At 47.2% G+C, this 23,851-nt stretch overlaps 1 protein-coding gene across 1 annotated transcript in view; it reads left to right on the plus strand.

Annotated features, from left to right (window-relative positions):
- CREG2 (cellular repressor of E1A stimulated genes 2) overlaps positions 1 to 23,851 on the plus strand; it is a 39,009-nt gene that overhangs the window by 1,692 nt on the left and 13,466 nt on the right. The window contains exon 2 of the mRNA XM_079941036.1: positions 1,434 to 1,603. Within this exon, the coding sequence (XP_079797162.1) occupies positions 1,434 to 1,603 (170 nt within the window). The remainder of the gene's footprint in view (positions 1 to 1,433; positions 1,604 to 23,851) is intronic.

The following is a 23,851-nucleotide window of genomic DNA, read 5'->3' on the forward strand; positions in this document are numbered from 1 at the left end:
ACAGCTATATCTTATACTCCTAAGACATACCTTCGGAAGATATGAAGCTTAAATATGAAGCTGATCTTGGTTTAAAACACAGATCACTTCAAGCAATTAAAACTCTAGTGCCAGTGTATTCAAGGTATTATGACTTTCAACATCCCTTTTCTTAGCTTTGTTAGTAGTTCCCTTTTCCAGTATTGACGTATACTCCGAATGCAATAAATTCAGAGAACATTTACCACGTGCCTGGCACGTGTGCAAGACATGACTCTACTCAGTTTGTGAGTGACCAGCTGAGAAACAGGATCTGGGAATGACATATTAGCATTTTGTAGGATTCCTCAACATTGGGTTTTCTAAAAGATTAAAACCACCCCTTATCACAATTCTACACACTGTTGTCATGCGACACTTCAAAGACAAAGACAGCCCCGAGTTCTGAGCTAAGTAACAATGAGGAACGCTCTGTGAAGGGTAAAGGTCATGATGCTGGACCCAGCAGGGCTTGGGAGAAACCTAAGAAGTATTTGTGTACGTGTCTGAGAATTTCATCTGCTCTACTGGATGATCGTGAGCAAAACATTGGTTTAGCATGTTTATGTGTCTTCCTTGAAGCTAGAAGGATAAGAAACCAAATTCCCATAAGTTGCTGAGTTATCCTATTAAAATATTATTGATTACAATTTTAAAATGTGACTAATAAGTGAGAAAGTGGTGTGACCCTAAAGGAAACAATACCAGAAAGTTCCTGGAGTCCAAAGACCAGGTAAGATGTTAGGTTAAGACTTAGATTCTGGGCTTCCCTGGTGGCGCAGTGGTTGAGAGTCCGCCTGCCGATGCAGGGGACATGGGTTCGTGCCCCGATCCGGGAAGATCCCACATGCCGCGGAGCGGCTGGGCCCATGAGCCATGGCCGCTGGGCCTGCGCGTCCGGAGCCTGTGCTCCGCAATGGGAGAGACCACGACAGTGAGAGGCCCGCGTACCGCAAAAAAAAAAAAAAAAAAAAAGACTTAGATTCTATCCCCAAAGTTGCCAAAAATATGGGGGAGGTGGTGAAGGCAGTGGGGCTCCCAAGGGCTAGCTTGTGAGAAAGGTTTTAGTGACCCTCCACCCTTCCATGATTTTCATTGCCTTTACCCCAAATAACTTTCAGTTTAATAGAGTGTGTTTGCTGTGTACCTGCAGCTTCAAGAATAATCCCCTCACCATCCCTCCTCTACAGATGCCACTGCTAAGCTCCTCTGTAGGAATTCTGGAGCCGTCACTGGGTGATGTGGGCAGGTGGGGAACCACTTTGCTTTGATTCATGACCTGTCAAAACCACGGTGATACCATGCTGCCCTCGCACCCCCAATGCTATATTTCCTGGTCAGAGACACAGACTGAGCTCCCAGCTCAAGTCAATCCACAACCCTGCATTGAAAAGGCCTTTTTTGGTGTTTGTTAGATCCCAGGACTGCCGTTTGGGAACTGCCTGCCGGTCAGTGACGGCCCCCTCAACAACAGCACGGGGGTTCCTTTCTTCTATGTGACACCCAAGGACCTCCTGGTGGCTGATCTGATGAAGAACCCCACGGCCTCCCTCCTGCTGCCAGAATCTGAAGGAGAGTTCTGCAGGTAGGCAAGGGCCCGGCCTCCCCCATCCAGGTGCTCTGCACGAGGCAGGGAGGCTGTGGCTTTTTTTTTATTTTAATTAATTAATTTATTTGTTTTTGGCTGTGTTGGGTCTTCGTTTCTGTGCGAGGGCTTTCTCTAGTTGTGGCAAGCGGGGGCCCCTCTTCATCGCGGTGCGCGGGCCTCTCACTATCGCGGCCTCTCCCGTTGCGGAGCACAGGCTCCAGACGCGCAGGCTCAGTAATTGTGGCTCACGGGCCCAGTTGCTCCGCGGCATGTGGGATCTTCCCAGACCAGGGCTCGAACCCGTGTCCCCTGCATCGGCAGACAGATTCTCAACCACTGCGCCACCAGGGAAGCCCGAGGCTGTGGCTTTAACGGGGCCCTGAGTTGCAAAGCATTGTCTTTGCCACTTGGCTAGGGGGCAGGTTCTGGGCCTGGCTCTGGGTCTCACCAGCACCGAGACTGTGGCTAAGTCACTGGGTTCTCCACATTGCTTTCCTCATCTATGAAATTAAGTGGTGGACTAGGTAGTTTTGAAGGTTCTTTTTTGCTTTGAAAAAAATTATTGAAATGACGACTTTATTCTGATAAAGTGATCTTAACTTCTTATGTGGCTTCCAAATGGTTTTTCACAGTTATATCTTAGGCTCCTAAGACACATCTCCAGAAGATACAAAACTTAAATATGAAGCTGATCTTGGTTTAGAATACAAGTCATTGCAAACAATTAAAAGCCTAGAGCCAATGTGTTCCAGATACATTGGCAACGTATGTTGTAGAAATGTATTTTCACGTGGAAAGAGTATATATAGCCGTGGAATCAGATCAATAGAATTCTACCACTCACCAAGCTGTGTGATTGGGGGCAAGTTATTGAACCTTTGGAGCCTCCGTTTCCTCATCTGTAAAATGGGAATAGTAGTTTCTACCTCCTAGGGTGATGGAGAGAGTTGGAAAGATTTGCAGCGTCTCGCACAACACTGCATAGAGAAATGGCAGCTCTCTTTGTTACGGCAACGGTGGGGGTGGGGGAGGGGAGGGGAGGGGAGTGAAGGAAGAGCCAGTGGTTTGTCTCCAAGGCACATGCAGCATAGAATACACTTATTGTTTTGCAAATTAATTTCTACCTGCCCCAGTGAGGTGTGTGCAATAAAGACCCAGGGTCCCTTAAATCACTTTCTCAAAAACTCTCTCAAGGAAAGGACAGTTGGGCAAAAATGGAACGCTGTATCCAACACCTTTGTCTGAAATCAGAATGTGGAGCTTGAGGTCCAATCCTGCCGCTGCCGTGTCTGCGCCGAGCTTGGGGAGGGTGGGGGGCGGGACGCCCGTGGGAGGGCACCCATGCAGTAGCAGCAGAGGCAGCGGGGGACCTTGGGCAAGTCCCTTCACCTGTAATGTAGTGATGCTTTTAGAACTGGGATAAGATACCCCCAGCTCCAAAATGCTATGACTCTTTATGCAAAATATGAAAAACACATTCAGCAAACAAATGTGTCAGTTCTTTGAGGAGGGGAAGTGGTAATAATCAAAGCAACAATGCACCATAAAATGCAGCCTGGATAGGACCCTGTCGCTTACCCCTGGGAGCTGGTGGGAGATCCATCCATCAGGGTGGGGGCAGTTCAGCTGACCCAGTGCCCTATCGGGGCTGGCAGGAAGCCAGGAAAAGGAGTGCCTCCTCTTTTCATGGAATAGTCTCCTTGTTCTTGACTATTTCATGGAATAGTCTCAACAAGCTTGCTGTTACTAGAAGTATATTCCCAGGTACCTTTCTAGACGTCTGAGGTGTTCCTCATTCAGGCAGCCTAAAGGCAGCCATTGTGCAGGGCACGTTGATCGCAGACCCCAGAGCACACCTGTCCCTGGAGGTGGGCACAGAATAGAGCAGAGGACGTACCGCAGCACTCAGGTTGTGGAGGGAATTGTCTCCTGGAAGGTCCCGGGCAGCCGTCGGCAGGAGCTTGGGGCCGTGAGAAATCCAGCTTAGAGAGGCCCTCTCTGGGGGCTGGGGCTGGGCACGCTTGGGGCCATGTGTGCGGACCCTCTTCGCAGCAGGTCGCTCTTGGAGTTGCAGACCTCCGTGCAGCACACCAGGGTACCTGGATGAGGCAACTCACGGCCGGAGGGGACCACCCAGCCCCACCCCACCCCCCAGGGCCAAGGCCACCAGTATCCCAGACCCTTGTAACTCTGGCCTGGAGGAGGAGGGATGAGCCACCACCCACTGGTACCCCTCTGTCTAAGCCCTCATGTGAAACTCTACTCCCTCGCACTGTGCCAGCTTCTGAAGTCTTAAAATACAATGTAAATAAATATCTACACAGTTAACTGTGGCCTTAGTAAGCATCGCGCCTCAAAGCAGGGATTGTCAGACAATGAGGCTCGTTGTCCCCCCGGGTCCACTACTTTCCAGGACCTGCTTCAGCCCAGGTGTGATTCATCTGCGTGAAACTCACATTCCAAGTGCAGCATCACCCTGTAGGTTTTGCCTCCAGAATCTTGGTAATGTTGAGCAGAGACTTAACAAGTCAAAGGCGGGCAAAGAGCAGAGCCCTGAATTGAACAGCGCTCCTCGGGCCACGGGAGCGTAAAGAAGCATCAGGTGGAAACGTCCGTGGCTAAGAACGTCCCTGACAAGCACCTGCGTGAAGTTCAAGGGGCCGCCTGCAAGGCTGCAGGAAGCTGCCCCTCCTGCCTGATCCCGGCCTGCAGAGATTCCCACGGAGCAGGGAGAGCCAGAAAAGCACCCACTTCTCACGGTGATGACGGTAAATCCAGGACACCTGATCCTTTGACCTTTGGAAAGCATGAGAATCGCCTCCGTTCCGTGAAGCAGGTGTTCTTGTGAACTGCAAACTTTCAGCAGCATTTTTACCCTCAGATCTGGTGCATTCTGTGCGCTCATGTCCCTCTGCCTGTCTGTGCACTGGGGTGGAGGTGGATTTTCCCTAAGCGGGAAGACAAAGCCAGGACCCGGCCTGTCTACACGATGCCTCCTGAGACTCCTGTAGGCCTGGGGGGCCATGTTTGTCTGAGGAGCCCTTAGAGCCTGAACCATAAACCAAGGTCGGACAGAGAGGGAGCAGCGTGGCCACTGATGCTCTGAGAGGAGGAAAGAGGTGCCTTCCCAGCCGTTTCCTGCAGGGTCCACTGGGCATCTCAGCTGCAGGCCTGCCTCTGCATCCAGCAGGGTTAGCCCTGGTTCCTGCAGAGTCTGGACTGGGGCAGTCTGGTGAGCTCGACCTCCACCGACAGGACATAGCTTGAGAAGGAAGCCGTCCAACAAACAGAAGTGAATGTAAGTCTGATTCCACTGCAAGGGCAGGCTGAGCTGGCCCTCTGTACTTTAGAGCTCCGTTGGGTGTACAGGACAATTGTATGTATAATGTGTATGTGTTTAATAAGCAGATGGGTGGACAAGACAGAGGGAGAGAGGGAGAGAGAGGGATGATGATAGATAGATAGATGTGTGTGTGTGTCTTCACATACTCAACTATTATCTGTTCTGGGAACATATACTACGGTTGCCCCCAACTGGTCTCCCCAGTTCACGCTCTCTCACCTTGATTTCATCCTCAATCCAATATCTGAAGTAATATTTCAAAACCCATATAAGACCCTGGGATTCTCCTGCTTAAACTCTTTCACTGCTTAAACTCTCCTGCTTAAACTCTTTCAGTTTGCTTAAATAGCAAACTCCTGAATGTGGCCTAGGAGGCCCTGCCTGGAGGACACCTGCCTCCCTCTCAGAATAAATAATAGTGGCTAATCCTTTGCTGATTGACTTAGTATGTGACTTATACCCTAGTTTTATTAAATGGAGAGATTTAACCTGAACACTTGTAATCTAAACTGATGTATGTGTCTGGAATACAGCTAAGAAATGCTTTTTAAAAAAATTGAGATATAATTGATGTATAACGTTGTACATGGTGTTAATTTGATACATGTGTGTATTGCAATGTGGTTATCCCTGAAGTCTTAGCCAACGTCTCTGTCACGTCACATAATTATCATTTCTTTTTTGGGGTGAGAACATTTAAGATCTAGTCTTTCAGCAACTTTGAAGTTTATAATACAGTATTGGGGGCTTTTTTGTTGGGTTTTGTTGTTGTTTTTTTAAATTTTATTTTTTTTGGCTGCGTTGGGTCTTAGTTGCGACACACGGGATCGTAGCTGCTGCGCTCGGGCTTCTCTTTAGTTGTGGTGTGCGGATTTTCTCTTCTCTAGTTGAGGCACGTGAGCTCAATAGCTGTGGCACTCGGGCTTAGTTGCCCAGCGGCACGTGGGATCTTAGTTGCTTGACCGGGGATCCAACCCACGTCCTCTGCATTGGAAGGCGGATTCTTTACCACTGGGCCACCAGGGAAGTCCCTGTAACACAGTACTGTTGAATATACTCACTGTGTTGTGCATCAGATCTCCAGGACTTATTCGTCTTCTAACTGCGCGTTTGTGCATTTTGACCAACATCTCCCCAGTTCCCGAACCCCCAGGCACTGGTAACCTGGTAACCATTAAATCTGTTTCTATGAGTCTGGCTTTTTTAGTTTCCACATATAAGGGATATCGTGCAGTATTTGTCTTTGTCTGATTTATCTCAGCATAATGTCCTCAGAGTCCATCCATGTATTGCAAACGGCATCATCTCACCCTTTCTTATGGCTGAGTAGTATTCAATGGTATATACAGGTACCACACCTTCTTTATCCATTCATCTGTTGATGGACATTTAGGTTGTTTCCACATCTAGGCTATTGTAAATAGTGCTGCTATGAACATTGGGGTGCATGTATCTTTTCGAATTAGAGTTTTCATCTTTTCTGGATATATGCCCAGGAGTGGGATTGCTGGATCATATGGTAGCTCTATTTTTAGTTTTTTAAGGAACATCCATACTGTTCTCTATAGTGGCTATACCAATTTACATTCCCACCAACAATGTAGGAAGGTTCCCTTTTCTCCACACCCTCTCCAGCATTTATTACTTGTAGACGTTTTGACGATGGCCATTCTAACCAGTGTGAGGCGATACCTCATTGTAGTTTTGATTTGCATTTCTCTAGTAATTAGCGATGTTGAGCATCTTTTCGTGTACCTGTTGGCCATATGTATGTCTTCTTTGGAGAAATGTCTATTCAGATCTTCTGCCCAGTTTTTGATTGGGTTGTTTATTCTTTTGATATTGAGTTGTATGAGCTGTTTGTATATTTTGGATATTAACCCCTTGTCAGTCGCATCATTTGCACATATTTTCTCCCAGTCCATAGGTTGTCTTTTTGTTTTGTTGATTGTTTCCTTTGCTGTACAAAAGCTTTTAAGTTTGATTACGTCCCATTTGTTTACGTTTGCTTTTATTTCTTTTGCCTTTGGAGACTGATCTAAGCAAATATGCCTATGATTTATGTCTGAGAATGCTTTACCTATGTTCTCTTCTAGGAGTTTTATTTAGGTCTTTAAACCATTTTGAGTTTAGTTTTGTGTATGGTGTGTGCGGGTGTTCTAACTTCATTGATTTATGTGTAGCTGTCCAGCTTTTCCCAACACCATTTGTTGAAGAGACTGTCTTTCCTCCATTGTTGTTCTTGCCTTCTTTGTCGAAGGTTAATTGGCCATAGGTGTGTGGGCTTATTTCTGGGCTCTCGATTCTGTTCCATTGATCTACTTGTCCATTTTGGGGGGCACAGTCGTCTTGACTCCCATCTCAGGACATATTGAATTAGGTGCTATTACCCTGTCCTTCTTCCTAGAGGAGAAAATTTGGAAAATGAATCAGACAGGATGATAAGTAGAGAATGACTTTCAGTACTGAAAAAGGACAGAGTAACCAAGGAAAGTTTCTGGAGTATCTTACCTATTCAGCACCTCGCTTTGTGCTGGAGAGGGAAGGGGAAATCTGCGGGCCTTCTGGCTTCATGGGTAGCTGGAGTCAAGATAGTCCGAGAGTGGAAAAGACAGAATAAGTGAGAACAGCGTCTAGATTGCTACAGGGAGGCTATAAAGAGCAAACTCTCACAAATTAGAGTAGTAGAGTGACTTTCAATTCCATGGAGACAGAGTGAGGGTGACATACCATAATGATCTGGACAGCCTTGCCCCTCCCCCAGCCCAAAGATGAGAACCACTTGGGAGACGAGGCTTCGTAGTTTGAAGGAGCTCGGAGGTGAGTTCTGACACTTCTTTAGGTTGGTTAGGACGTGGGGTGGGTCTGATAGGCGTTTCCTGGGTTTCCAGTGAAGGCTGCTGAGAACTGCGTCCAGCCCCCGGATGACTCACATCATTTATAAAACAAAGTCAAGTTACAGTCTGAGAATGGTAGGAAGGGAAGTGGCTTTTCCACCTCATCATTCATTACATCCATCCAAACCAGAACCTACAAACATGTCTTGCCTAATTATTGTTCGTTTGTTTACAGTTTGTTTTATTCACTTATTCCGTTTACCCCTTTGTGCTGTGATTTCTTCATTTAATTCATTCGATGAATTAGGGATGTGAATCTGTTTCCTAGCTCAGGTGAAGATGACGAGTTGAGAATAAGATTCCAGTTTGCAAAATTCACCAGCAATCAGCAACCTCTTCTTTCCCATTTCCTCTCCCTTCAACACATCAGCCTGTACAGATGCTCCTGGGACTCAGTGAATTTATGCTCAGACCGGGGGCCCAGTTGTATGGAGGTTCACTAAAAATTGACTTGACAAAGAAAGCCCACTTGAGAAATTTCTCTTCCATTACAACGTCTTTCCTTCCCGAGCACGCAGGCCTGAATGCCGTGGGCCTACGTTTTGCATCTTCTTAGCCAAAGCAAAGCAAGCCCTCGGGACCAGAATGAACCGCATTCTGCTGGCATAGGCTCATCTTTCGTGTTGAAGATCTGGAAATAAATGGAATCCGGAGGCTTTTCCTAAAATGAAAAAATGTTTTCATTTGATAGTTTGGACAAATGCTAGGTTTCTAGAAAGACAGAGTTGATTATCAAGAAAGGAAGATCTGAAGACGCTTTTTTTCCTTTTCCCCAAAAGGCTTTTAACAACAGGTGGTCGTGGCCATTGCCATGGGTCACAGCCCCTGTCCTGTCCCAGGCCGAAAGCATCCCTGCCCAAACAGTGGTCAGAGCTCTAACTGACCAGGCCTCTGTGATTTGGCATCAGAGGAGATGCTAACATTCTAGTTTTTAAAGGTATCTAGTTCCTGAAGGAGGGGTGCCAGACCATGACTAGATTGAAGCCCTGTGGGCATATTGGGCCAAGAATGGGAGCCTTTCAGAATGATGACCCATAAGGGGTGCCTATTACAGAGGCAATTCAGCGCTGCAGAATCACACATCAATAGGTGTTGCTCACGTACAGTTTCGGGAATGTGCTTGAGCGTAGATGCCTGCCCTAGCCTATGAGCAGGTCCTGCATTTGATAGGCATGTTGACAGGAGAAGAAACTGCTTTGGTGAAACAGCATAAATAAGAGGGGGCTGTTGGTGGGCGGGTGGACCTGCCTTTATGTGCCGCTATGTGCCGTGGGCACCAGATGAACACTTTGCACAGACAACCAAATTGTATGCACTGCGTTTAATCCTTTTTTTCTGTGCTGAAAATAAAAAGAGATTCCAGAAATCTAAATGCCCGTTAGCCACCTCTATGTTTTTAACTGTTTTTGTCAGAAGAAAAGATATTGTTGAATGATAGCTGAAAGCCTCAGCCCAGCCTAATTCCAAACGCAGGCTCTGCGAGTTGCTGCCTAGAACTGCGGAGAGGGCGCGCTTCCATGGTTCTTTAGATGAGCCCCGTCAGATGAGCTCACAGAATAAGCCTGTGCTTACAGCCTTCTAATAGCCAAGATGTGTCTCACGTCCACCTGGGACACGACGAGCATTTCAAAGTACAGGGCCCAGCCCTAATCAGATAAAGACGCTGAGTTCCAGTTCTCTTCTCTGAATTGTGTTCATTCCCCTTGAAGGCAACATATAAATCTTCTAAATAAATTGCTCTCTGGCCAGATTCATGTCACCTCTTCTCCTATGCCCACACATTCCTGTAATCAGAAAGTTAACGTTAGCTCAAGTAACTTTTATTTATTTGTTTGTTTGTTTTATTTTATTTATTTATTTTTGGCTGTGTTGGGTTTTTGTTGCTGCGTGCGGGCTTTCTCTAGTTGCGACGGGGGCTACTCTTTGTTGCGGTGCGCAGGCTTCTCATTGCAGTGGCTTCTCCTGTCGTGGAGCATGGGATCTAGACACACGGGCTTCAGTAGTTGTGGCACGTGGGCTTAGTTGCTCCGGGGCATGTGGGATCTTCCCAGACCAGGGCTTGGACCCGTGTCCCCTGCATTGGCAGGCGGATTCTTAACCACTGTGCCACCAGGGAAGCCCTCAAGTAGCTTTTAAAAGAGCTGTCTGGGGACTTCCCTGGCGGTGCGTGTTCGAGCCCTGGTCCGGGAAGATCCCACATGCCCCAGAGCAACTAAGCCCGTGTGCCACAACTACTGAGCCTGCACTCTAGAGCCTGCGAGCCACAACTACTGAGCCTGCGTGCCACAAATACTGAGCCCACGTGCCACAACTACTGAAGCCCGTGCACCTAGAGCCCGTGCTCCGGAACAAGAGAAGCCACTGCGATGAGAAGCCCGTGCACGCAACGAAGAGTAGCCCCTGCTCGCCACAACTAGAGAAAGCCCAGGTGCAGCAACAAAGACCCAGTGCAGCCAAAAATAAATAAATAAATAAATAAAATTTAAAATAAAATAAAAGAGCTGTCTGGGAGGAGTCAGAGAACCCCACAGAGAGAAAGCTTAGTGAGCAGATGTTTGAGTATTCTCTTCCTTCTTCTACTCATTTCTCTGGCCAGCCCACCTAGCAACCTGCAACCACTTCTCTCTCCCTTATTTTGTTTCAGCTCCATGAATTTTTGTCCCCATGGTTCCCAGGGGATCCATTTCCTGAAGCCACTGATGATTCCAGTTTCTCTGTCCTTATGTTACCATTTTCCTGCATCTTCCAGCTACTTCTTGCCATCCGGTTCACAACCATTCTACTTACCTGTTAGACATGATTCCACTGTGAGCTGAAATGACATGAATTGACAATGAGGTTGTAGGTCCCATACATATACACCCGCCAGAACGCTTTTAGAGTTGTTAAGGCAGATGTAAGCATCTTATTACAAGGCCCCTAGCCTCTGGCAGTCACCAATTTATCTTCTGTCTCCGTGGACTTGCCTATCCTGGACATTTCCTATAAATGGAATCATATAATATGTGGCTTTTTAAACTTAACTATAGTTGATTTACAATATTGTGTTAGTTGCAGGTGTACATCTTCAGGTTTTCCATTATAGGTTATTATTAAGATACTGAATATAGTTCCCCGTGCAGTACAGTAAATCCTTGTTGCTTACCTGTTTTATATGTAGTGGTGTGTATCTGTTAATACCATACTCCTAATTTATCCCTCCCCTTCCCTTTCCTTTTTGGTAACCATAAGTTTGTTTTCTACGTCTGTGAGTCTGTTTCTGTTTTGTAAATAAGTTGTATTTTGGGGGGGGATTCCACATGTAAGTGATGTCATATAATATTTGTCTTTCTCTGTCTGACTTCACTTAGTATGATAATCTCTAGATCCGTCCATGTTGCTGCAAATGGCAATATTTCATTCCTTTTTTTACGGCTGAGTGATGGTTCATTGTATATGTGTACCACATCTTCTTTATCCATTCATCTGTTGATGGACACAAGTTACTTCCATGTCCTGGCTATTGTAAATAGTCTGCTATGAACATTGGTGTGTATTATGTGGGTTTTGTGACTACTTTCTTTCACTTAGCACAGTGTTTTCTGGGTTCGTTATGTTGTAACATGTATCAGTACTTCATTCGTTTTTCTAGACAAATACTATTCCATTGTACGAATATGCCACATCTTCTTTATCCAGCCATCAGTTGATGGAAATTTGTTTCCACATTTTGGCTGTTACAATGCGGCTGTGAGTATTTGTGTGTAAGTTCTGTATGGACATATGTTTTCCATTCTCTTTGGTATATATCTAGGTGTGGAATTGCTGGATCACATGGTAACTGTGTTTAACGTTTTGCAGAACTGTCTTCCTCAGTGGCTGCGCCGCTTTACATTCCCACCAGCAATGTATGAGGGCTCCAGCTCGTCCACATTCTCGCCAACACTTGTTATTGTCTGCCTTTTTTTTTTTTTTTTTTTTTTTTTGCAGTACTCAGGCCTCTCACGTTGTGGCCTCTCCCATTGCGGAGCACAGGCTCCAGACGCGCAGGCTCAGTAGCCATGGCTCATGGGCCCAGCCGCTCCGATGCATGTGGGATCTTCCTGGGCCGGGGCACGAACCCGTGTCCCCTGCATCGGCAGGTGGACTCTCAACCACTGCGCCACCAGGGAAGCCCTTGCCTGCCTTTCTTATTATAGCTATCCTAATGGGTGCAAAGTGGTGTCGCACTGTGGTTTTTTTATGCATTTCCCTGATGACTAATGATGCTGAGTGTCTTCTTATGTGTTTATTGGCTATTTGTAAATCTTCTTTGGAGAACTGTCTATTCAAAGCCTTTACCTATTTTTAAATTGGATTATTTGTCCTTTTATATTAGATTGTAAGAGTTCTTTATGCATTCTGGATATGACCCTTATCAGACATATAATCTGCAAGTATTTTCCTAATGCATTTTTATCTAATTTTCTCTTCTTTTGTCATTGGAAGAAACAGAAAAACTAAAGATTCAATATGACATTCCAATTGTACATATTCTTGATCAATGTCCTTTTGCTTCTTCCTTTTTTTTTTTTCTTTCCCTAACTTTTAAATTTGGGCTTTTTTAAAAAAAAAAAAAAGATTTTTTAAAATTGAAGTATCTTTTGCTTCTATAAGCTGGGCCTTCCCCATGAGAAAAACACACAATTGAAGTAACTTTCCTGAGATAATACAGAAGTGTACCTAAATTATCTAGTGTGTAGAAATACTAAGAAAATGTCTGACCAAGGAAAGAAAAAGATTTTAATTAATCGGCTTACGAAGGGATTTGAGAAGGAAAGCTGATACTCTAATAATGTAAAGACAAAGTAGGAGATACTGATAATGAATTCAATTGAACATTAATGGAATTAGGCATCCTTTGTACAAAGGAACATACTAAATGTGGCATTGAGAATGAGAATTTGTCCTTCCAATGATATTCATTGAGCACTTCACTAATGCCAGGCGTGCATAGGTAAGACCTAAGAGACACAGGCTCCTCCCTGCTTACTTGTCATCAGTCATTTGAATCCAGAGAGTGAGATCTAACACATGACCACATATATAAAGGGCCCCCCTTTGTTAAAACCATGCCCTTCCACAACAGGGGAGGAGTAGAATTCCACATTGTAGCTGTGATTTCCACCAGCTCAGCATCTTTACTTCCTGTCTGTCCATCCACTTCTCCATCCTTTCCGTTTCATCCAACTCAACCTGACTTGGCCTTCAAATGTAAGATACTAACCTCCTGAAAGTTCCTTCCATTCTTTACTGCTCTATTCCCATCTTAAGGCTGTGTTCAAATTTTCTAGTCCCAGTAATTGTTCCCCAGGATGCATTTCATTTTCTGTCTGACTTTCTTTCTTTTCACTCGTGAGGACTGCCTGGGTCTCAGTCCCTGGGCCCAGACCCAGACCCCTCCCTCCGAGAAGACCACTCGGCCCCCTTAGTCTGCCAGGACAGGGGGTGTTTGCACGCACACCCGGCCCCTTGCTGATCCTGCTTCACTCGCTTCCTTTCCGCCTTTTTCTCCTGGTTGACTGAGCTGCAGGCAAATGTGACTCATGCAGCAGCAAGGCTTTCCCTGGAAAATGGGACAAGACTCCAGTGTACTTAGAAGTGCTTTCAGCCTGGCAGAGCCCTGTCCATCCACTCCTGCCTTTCATTCTCCAGGTTAGGAAACTGAGGGCCTGAAAGCTGGAAGACAGACGAATGGATGATACGGTATTCAGTTTCTGTAGCATCCCCTGTCTCCACTGCACCATCTCTGCAGCTGGCTCTCCTCCTGGCCCAGCACCCCCTGCCACCCGGCTTCTGCTCTCCCTGTCGACCCCGTCTTTCCTTTCAAGTGAATGAAGTGGTCCAGCACCAGGCAGCTTCCCCTCTTCTAGTTCATCGTTTGCTGCACACCTCTCAGCAAGGTGGACAATAGGATTGTGGAAAAGAACAACTGAACCTTCAGTGCAGGGATGGGGACGCTAGGTAATGTGTGTGTTACACGTTAGACTAGAGAGACAGCCCCTGGAGGTGCCGTGATGCGGGATAAGGAAGAAAGCTGAGCGCACTCTGAGGGTTCCTGACTCTGTGGGAGCTGCTGTCCTCTTTCTTTCTTTCTTTTTCTTTTTTTTTTTTTTTTTTTGGCTGTGCCTCACGGCATGCGGGATCTTAGTTCCCGGATCAGGGATCAAATCCATGTCCCCAGCAGTGGAAGTGCAGAGTCTCAACCAGTGACCCACCAGGGAATTCCCTGCTGTGCTATTTCAACATCGTCCAGGCTGAGGCCAGGGGGACCGTGGTGGAGTTAAGATTCTCAGGTGGCCGCAGCTGAGCACTGCGCCCTGCCGGCCAGGGCGGGGTCTCAGCTGAGCCGGCAGATGGCAGAGGGAGCTTGGCTGGATCACGGAAGTGGTTGATTCTGACCAGGTTGGATTCTGGAACCCTCTGGCCTGCGAACATGACTGAGGTTTCATTCTGGACCACTTTGGCCTAGGAACATGAGTTAGGTTTGATTTTGGAACCCTGTGGCCCGGGAACGTGACTGAGGTTTGCATGTGGAACCCTCTGGCCTGGGAACAGGACCAGGTTTGAATTTGGAACTGCCTGGCAGGCTGCAGGGTAACTAAGCCATGCTTGGGGAGCAGCCTGAGACCAGGAGAGACGCCAGGTGTGCTTGTAAAATGCAGACTCCTGGGCTCCAGCTGTCTCTGATGAAGGGAGCTTAGAATCCGCATCTTCACAGAACCACTCAGGAATTCTTAACACATACTTAAATTTGATTGCTCCAATATTAGAAGAAAGCTTCTGATTTGAGGTTCATCGATTTGACTCCTAAACCCACCAAGTGATACCTACCTGGGCGCTTCCCTGGTGGTGCTGTGCCGTTAAGAGTCCGTGCTCCTAATGCAGGGGCCCCAGGTTCGATCCCTGGTCAGGGGACTGTTATAGATCCCACATGCCTCAACTAAAGATCCTGCAGGTGGCAACGAAGATCCCGCGTGCCGCAACTGAGACCCAGCGCAGCCAAATAAATGAATGAATGAATGAATGAATAAAAATACGTGACTGCCCTGAACAACCTACTTAACTTATCTAGGCCTCAATTTCCTTAACCCTAAAATGGGAACAACAGTACTCCCGTGTGCTGTGGGAATGAAATGTTTCAGTGAGTGTAAAGTTTCCAGTGCGTGGTCAGTACTAATAAGTGGTAGCTATCGTCATGAGCAGCTGTTTCCTCTGTGCAGGAGTCGGGGTGACAGAGATGGGCAGAGGAGGAGAACATTGACCGTGCCTTGTCTCCACTGCATCCCTCAGAGGCATAAGAGCAATCGTGTAGCTGGTACTACTTCTGTGCCAAGCACTGTTCTAAGCAACAGAGACGTATAACCCGTGTGACCCTTTCAAGATGCTCACGAGAGAGGTGCTATTGTTAGCCCCTTTTTACAGATGAGGAAACTGAGGCCCAGAGAGAATGAGCGACTTGGACAGGGGCCCACAGTCCAAGTTCTAATGGGGGCTGAGATTCAATCCCAGACACCTGGGCTGCTCAGCCCTGCTGCTCCGCCCTACCCCCTGCCCCCTCACAGCAGCTGCCGCCTGAAAGCAGGGAACCTCCCCACCTACCTCTCAGAGAGAACTGAGTCAGAAGCTGCAAAATCTACAAAAATACAGAAATGTTGTCTGTTTTAAGTTGTTCAAATATAACTTCCATCGTGTGAGTTGCACTGAGATAGAAGCAAGACACGAAATCTGTTTTAAATTCATACAGGTGCAGGCTGCCCGCCTGTTGCAATGGAACATCCGTTTCAGCATCTACTGTGCAGTGAACTGTGCTGTTAGGCACAGAGATGACAGGTAATAGTACCCCCCACGCCTTCGAGAGGAGGAAGAGGTTGCAAGACACACGTGGAAATCCTTCTAGAACAAGCTGAGCGTGGTAAATCCTCCAGGAGACACTGGCCTGGAAGTGGTTGATGGAGAGAGTCTCTCATGAAGGAGGCTTGGCCTCTTCACTCTCTCTGCTCTCCCTGCTGTACCCCATCCGCTCCCAAACACTGCACTTACATGCCAGTGACTCCCAAACTTATATTCCCATCTGAGACCTCCCATCTGAGTTCCAGACCCCAACTCCAGCTGCTTCCTGGACATCTCCACTTGGACATCTCAAGGACCCCTCGAGCTCAGCCTCTTCCTCCTTCCCCAGAGAGCTCCTCTTCCTGGGCTCCCCATCCATTTGGCTGTTCAGAGCAGACCCTTGGGTACCACCATTCGCTGCTGCTGCTTCTTACACAACCAGTCAGCTGCGTCCAACTGGTCTACCTCCCAGACCTCTCCCCCAGTTGACTACTTCCCTCCAGCTTGCTTCTCCCCACCACCTGGCCCAAGACTCTACTGTTGCTCACCTGGACTCTTTAAATACTCCTGACCAGTGTCCCTGGATGCCTGTTTGCCCCTTTCCAACCCACTTTCCATCCTAAAACTGGAGGGATCTTTTAAAAAGCACATCTCATCATTCCATTACCCTGCTTAAAATTCTTCAGTGTTTTCCCATTGCTCTTAGGATGAAATTTTAACATCTTAACATGGCCTCTGCGGCCTCTGTGGTCCACCCCTGGCAGTGCCAGTGTCTGTGGCATCACCCTTCCCCTTTGTGCTGGCCCCAGTGGTCTTATGGCTCTTTTCTGCCTGGGGACCTTTGCCCTTGCTCTTCCTTCTATCTACACTGATTTCCCTGCCTTTACCTAACTAATTCCCACTCATTTCCTAGGTTTCTGGGTTGATGTTATAACATGGAAGCCTGCCTATGTTTTTTGTTGTTTTTTTTTTTTTAATAAATTTATTTATTTATTTTTGGCTGTGTTGGGTGGGTTTACGTTGCTGTGTGTGGGCTTTCTCTAGTTTTGGCGAGCGGGGGCTACTCTTTGTTGCGGTGCGCGGGCTTCTCATTGCAGTGGCTTCTCTTGTTGTGGAGCACAGGCTCTAGGTGCGCGGCCTTCAGGAATTGTGGACGCGGGCTCTAGAGCGCAGGCTCAGTAGTTGTGGCGCATGGGCTTAGTTGCCCCACGGCATGTGGAATCTTCCCATACCAGGGATCGAACCCGTGTCCCTTGCATTGGCAGGCGGATTCTTATCCACTGCGCCACCAGAGAAGCCCCCTGCCTATGTTTTGAGGGTCAGGAAACATAGGCAAGTTTCCATGTTATAGTAGCAAGTGAATAAATCATTAATTGTACAGCAGGCTGTCTGACGTCTGCCCCTCCTGCTAGAACGTAAGTCTCATGAGGGCCAGGACTGTGTCCTTCTGACTCTCCACCAGCCCCAGAGCCTTGAACGTAATGAGGCTATGTTCAACTAATGTTTACTGAGTGAATATATGGAATATTTGAGTTAGGCCTTGAGGGATGGTGTATAGTTTTCTATTGCTGCTGTGATAAATTGCCTCAAATTTGCGGTTCAAAACCACACAGATTTATTCTCTTACAGTCCTGGAGGTCAGAAATCTGAAATGAGTCTTACGGAGCTACAATCAAGGTGTTGGCAGGGCAGGTTCCCCCTGGAGGCTCTGAGAGGAGAATTTGTTTCCTTGCCATTTTCAGCTCCTAGAGACCACCCGCATCTCTTGGCATCTGGCCCCTTCCTTGCATCCTCTAACCTGTCGATCCCGTTTCCTGGATCCTACAGCTCTGATTTTCCACCTCCCTGTCTAAGGACCCTTGTGATTTCATTGGACCCACCAGATAATCCAGGATAATCTTCCCGTATCAAGTTCCTTAACTTAATCATATCTGTAAAGTCCATGTTGCCATACAAGGTAACAGTCACATGTTCTAGGCACTAGGACGTGGACATCTTTGTGAGAAGACCTTATTCAACCCACCGCAGATGGATGTACCAGTCTCAATGCATTTGCAAGTGTAGATAGAGACATGGTAATTTATTCTAACGTATGCTAAGGCGCTCATTGGTGTTTTGGGGGGGTCATGATCTTATTTGTAATATATATGCTTTTCAAATATAGATATTAAAATGACTCAAACACGTGTGATAGTCAATCAACGAATGTTAATTTTAATATATTCTTAGCATGGCGAAATGATAGAGAAAGGTGAAAACTGCAGAGAAAAGGGTTATAAATTGAGCAGTCTGTTTAATCGTGACCTGTCAGAGTGAACTGTTTTTAGCATCCCTGCTCCTCTCCTGCCTGGAAGTGGACCTAGTTCCCCCTTTTGCATGTCTTGTCCCTTTGTGTATGACTGCCTGGGGTTTATTGAATCATAAGATTTGATGCTGCATAAGAGAAAATCCTAGCCCAAGATGCTTACAGAAATGTAGCACTCTGTCCTTTAAAGACATATGGCCAAGGCTTCCAAATAACACAAATTTCATTCCAAGAAACTCAGAGAAGCCATGGATAAGAGCATTGAACTGAAGGGTGGAAAAGGCATCAACACAGCATGAAAATGGACCAATTTGTTCAGAGTCTCAAAAAAACAGAGGCTGGGAGGGTCTGCAGATGAACCCCAAATAACTTTCATAGTTATTCCAGAACAGACCATTTTTTTAAATGGTTGTGCACCCAAAACTGAGAAGAAGCAACCACCTCCAGGCAGTAGTAGTTGGGGAGGCTGGCATGACGAAAAGGCCATCCCTTTCTTCGATAGGTTTATTGCTAGGTGATAAGTCAGGAAGACGATTGTCTACTCACTGTATGTGGATTTCCCTGAGGCCCTTGACAGAAAGCCTGAGTGATGTTCTTATCGACAAGACAGAATAATACGAACAAGGGATCGTCGTGCTGGGTAGGCTTCTTTCTCTCGCGTGTAATACATTTGTTTCTCTTACACCTAATTTCACGAAGATGTGAAACTGTGCATGGATGGATGACTGGCGGGAGCCCCGAAGGTGTTGATTAATAGGAGGGGGTTTCACCTGAGTGCTGAGGGGAGGATGTTTCTGGTTCCTTGGCCATTTACAGCCCCTGGAAAGTGGTGGGAACCTGGGAGCCAGTGGAAGGGTCCTGGGTTGAACCAAGTGGGAGCTTGAGACACTGAATCCTGTTGGAGAGACACAGAAAAATTGTCAGGAGAAGCTGAAGCCACAGCCAGGAAAATGGTGCCAAGAAGAAAGGAGAAAACTGGGGGGGGGGAGGGATTTAACTGGGACAGTGTGAGGCTTTATACTGGTATGCCATAAAATTAGAATTAAATCAAATTTAACATAAAAATTTAGATGAAGTAACATAACATAACATAACATAACGACACGACATGTACACGCTTCCCTGGAAGGATGGAGCAGGGAGTGGCGGACGTGACCTACTCCTCTACTTCGTGAACCTTCTGCTCGAGCAATGAGGTCCATCCTGGATACTAAAGTTTAACAAGAATATTGACAAACTAGCAAGTCTAAAAGCAGCCAGACTGAAACAAGTCTTGAGAAATAGGTAAGTGCTTTCGGCAGATGTCTGAAAGGCCAGGCCAGAAAACGGCAGCTCTGTTTGTTCTGATGTCGCCCTGGAGGCGCGAGCAGAACAGGTGGGTGGAAGCCGCAGAGGCCTCGCGGTTTCCTCTCCACTGCCACCCGCTTCTTACCTTCAGCATCGTGCGGATGGCCGATCCTACACCCGCGCTTCTCCAGCAAGGTTTTCACTTCCTCGGCCACATCCAGATCTGGTAGCACACGCCCCACGTCCGAACCTCCATTCTGAGCATCCTACCCCAGGCCCTTCTTGCCTGAGTCACGGCAATGGAGCCCAGCCGTCCTCTGCCCCATCACCATCTCATCTCACCACGGTCAGCGCCTCCTGGCTCCCCTTCCCCTTCGCCCAGCTCAGACTCCACGGTCTGTCTTTATAACCCCCCACCCAAGACCACCTGCAAGTTCTCTGCCCCTCTCCCTCTGAAGCACCCCTGGCTACATCCAACCCCGTTCAACCCTGATCCCTCCTCCTCTACTCCTGCACCCAGGAGGCTCCGAGTTACAGGAACAAACCACATGGCCAGGCTGACTCTCCCACTTTAAATTCATGAACAGAATCCTCCCATGCATTCCAACATCACTGGAAGATTCTCCATCTCCCACCAAGGCTCCTTTCCCACCCTCAGGTTCACGCTTACTCCCTGTTTTTCAGACCAAATCTACTCATCCCCTCCAGTCTCTCTGGGTTGCAGGTGACACCCACGTTTCTTTGACAAAATACAAACGCCTCTCAGCCTCTCTCCTCTCCCTCCACTAGTCTGTAAATGTACCTGTGTCTGTGCCAGTGGGTCTCAAACAGAAGTGGGGGGACCCCTCCCCAGGGACATTTGGCAATGTCTGGAGATGGTTTTGGTTGTTACAACTTGGGGAAGGAGGGTGCTCCTGCAATCCCATGGGTAGAACCCAGAGACGCTCCTAAATGTTCTACAATGCACAGGACACCCCCAGCCCGATGAACTGCCCAGCCTCAAGTGTCAATAGCACCAAAGTGAGAAACTGCTGTACACCAGCCGTCCTTCACTTACTAAGAGAAAGCGACACATCACTGTGTGTTCCCAAGTCAGGTCCGGCTGCTCGGCGCTCGAAAATCAATACTCGAGAGAGACAGATGTTGGTAGAAAGGAAAGTTGCTTCTCAGCAGAACGCCAGCCATCTGGGGAGATGGTGGACTCAGGGTCCCCCAAAAACCATCTCCGAAGATTCTGCTCGGCCACGGAAGTTTTTAAAGGGAAAAAAGGGAAGTCATCTCAGTTAATCATAGAGATGGGGGATCCGAGTGGCGCTGCGCCCCACTGTGTGCAGGCTCGTCGACTTCCTGGGCTCTTTCTTTAGACGCTATCTCGTTCACACAGTTGCTTTTGAGATCACTGCAGGGGAAGCTGGGGAAGAGATCTGGTCATCTGTTAATTACTTCTTCATTTCCACTTCTTTGACCTAGGGAAAGAGCCAACAGATTAGGCGAGGCGTTGTGTGATCAAAAGGTTTGAAAGGTGTGCTAGGGCCGGAGATGAGTAGAGCGTGGGGGCGCCTGGTTTGAGGTTCGTGACTAGATAAAAGGGGCCTCCTGCAAAGAGCTCTTTCCTGCAGAGCTGCTTACATGGGGGTTCTGCTGTGTTTTGGGTGGCACGGTTCATTGTGCAAGAAAGTCCCATGCATCACAGGACATTTCGGATTCCCCGTCCCTGCCCGCTAAATGCGAGTAGAGCCCCCAGCCCAGTCACTGGGGCAAAGGTGCTCCACAGATTTCCCAGCTTCCCTTATGGGCAGAAACACTTCCTGGCTGAGAACCACTGTACGTGGATCGGATGGTGGTTGACATTGTATCCCTGTCACTCGGGGACTGCATGAAACAAATTTTTCTCTATTTTAAAGAATTGAAACAAAGTTGAATATTTTAATGTCATTCACCCAGTATGTCTATGCGTATTGGCTTAACTTCCTAAATCCAAAAAGAACATACTGTCTGTTTTTCTCTAACATTTTTCTTTACCACTGAACACAAATACATCAAAATAAGACGGGCCTTTAAATGTATCGTACTAACCAACAAGACATAAAGTGTTTGGGAAGGTTGAATGTAAATTTATTAGAAAAATGCATCCCTTGTGAAGCTCTTAGAAAATTGTAGCTCATAAAAATGTGAGTATAAAAAAAACTGTAGCAAAAGGAGGATTACTTATCTTAAAGGATTGCTCAAAGAAAGCAATCTTCTCACGTAATTGGAAGTCATTTAAGCGCTCAGCCGCTGTCTCATTGTTTCCTTTATAGCCCCTGGGTCATCTAATCCACTTTTTTACCCACAAGGTTCTAGAGCTGACTGTTCTTTCTATTTAATAGCATTCTGGAACCCGGGTGTGGATGGGCCCATGCTTTGACCCAGTATTGCCTTTTGGATCTCTGCCTGTGGGCGTGAAGCCTTCTCCCTGTAAAAGAACAGACTCTTTTTATCTTTTGGTCCCTGAGTTCCCTGGCTTAAACTATCAAATTCTATATTAGATTCTGTTGGAGGAGGGACTTCCCCGTGGTGGTCCAGGGGCTAAGACTCCATGCTCCCAATGCAGGGGGCCCGGGTTCGATCCTGGTCAAGGAACTAGATCCCTTGTGGAATGTTTTACAAGTATTACATGTATTATGATAGAAATATATATAGGGCACAAGTTTATATGAGTGGTGGAGCAAGTTACTTGGAATGAGCTAAGTTTTAATATGTTTATTAGGCAACCAGTGATAGGTGAGTGTGTGCGTGCACACACACGTGAACATGCATATGTGTGTTCATGCATGTGGAGGGTTCATCATTCTAGGAAGATAGAATGGTGTGAGAAAGGCTGGGAGGTTTGAATCTTGGTGTAAAAGTAATTATTTATGTCCAGAGAGCTGCAAAGGATAAGGCCAGGAAAAAAGACAAATACCTGACCATTAGGAACATTTTGTACCGTATTTTCAGATTTTGGTTGTGCTTGTATAAGTAGAGGGGTATTAAAAGTACATGAAATTAGAAGGTGACAATTTTTTATTTTAGAAAGGTTACTGTAGCAATAATGTAAAGGAAACCATGCCATCAATGTATGAATAATAAATTAATAATAACCAAAAAAAATGATTCTGTTGGAGGAAAAATTAGAATAAAAAGGTTAAAAATAAGTTCCAGGCTGGGGTGTGCAAGCATTCCCCCTAGCAGAGGCCACACAGAGCAGTAGCACAATGTAATGAACACAGCCAGGGGCCAGGGCAGGCAGAGGGCAGTTCCTAGACAGCTTCTGCCACTTTCTAGAGGGTCCTCAAGCTGGTAAGTCATCCTCTGGGTTCTCCAGGTGACCACCTGAGCAGACCAGGCTTTTCCGGTCCTGCCCTTGAGACAGAAGTCCTTTTGGGTCACTAGCTGCCCATCTGGCAGAGTGCGGGTGGCAGGCCCCGAGGACAAGTGGAAAGGAGAGCGATGCCCAAAAGAACGTCCCCTAACCTGAAAGAGAAACGGAAACAGTGCAGCCCAAGGCCCTCAGCCCCGAGGGGCAGCCCTTCCCGCAGCACACAGATAAATTCACCAAATTCTCACCAACTGCGGAAGGCAGAAAGCCCGCCTGGACATTTCCAAGGAACCCGGAGAGGTGCTGATGACGCAGGTGGGGACCATCACCGCCGCCCCACCCCGTTCTCCCTGCCCCCTCCTCAGCCACATCTGGATGTCTTCTCACCACACCTGGTGGCTTCTCTCCTTTGCCATGCAGGGACACTGGGTATAACAGACTTTTACTAGGGTCTGGGGGAATAGTGGGAGGGGTGACTAGGGTTGTCGGGCGAAATACAGGATTCCCAGTCAAATGTGAATTTCAGATAAACAAATACACTTTTAGTATAAGCATGTCCCAAATATTGTCTGGGACATCTTATACTGAAAAAAAAAATGTTGTTTATCTAAAATTCAAAGGTGACTGGGCATCTGTATTGATACCTCCTACGTCTGGCAACTCCAGGTACAGCACTGGACAGCAGCCACATCGCGGGGCATCCCTGCACCATCACTGGCCACCCCTCATCACAAGGATGGAGGACACCCCTGCCACATGGCTGGGTATCCCCTCCAAATTCCAGGCCTCCTCCCACTGCCTTTCTTTTCTTCTCTGAGTCTCAGCGACCTCCCCAAACAAACACAGCAAGACAAAACCTTCTGTGTCTTCTGCCGAACCGGAATTCAGAACGCAGTAACCTCGGGGAGGCATCAGCTCCCTTTCTCTCCCTGCAGACACTGGCCTGGGTGCCCTGAGGAGGGGGGCCTGGCCTTGTCCTGATAATCAAGACCCACTAATACACTTTCCTAAACAGAAGAGCAGCCCGTCCTGAGATGAATTTGCTTCCCTCCGTTACCATCCCCACTTCAGCCCCAGTCACACAGAGATGCACAAATTCAGAATCAGCTGCTGTCATTGTTTCCTGAATAGTGATTTTTGTCTTGCCCCATTAGAAGTCAAGGAATGGAGTTCAGCTAGAAGCAGAGGCCAGGAAATAGCAGATGGTGTCTCAGACTAGGGG

The sequence above is a fragment of the Stenella coeruleoalba genome, assembly GCF_951394435.1.
Source record: "Stenella coeruleoalba genome assembly, chromosome: 13".
NCBI classification, from domain to species: Eukaryota; Metazoa; Chordata; class Mammalia; order Artiodactyla; family Delphinidae; genus Stenella; species Stenella coeruleoalba.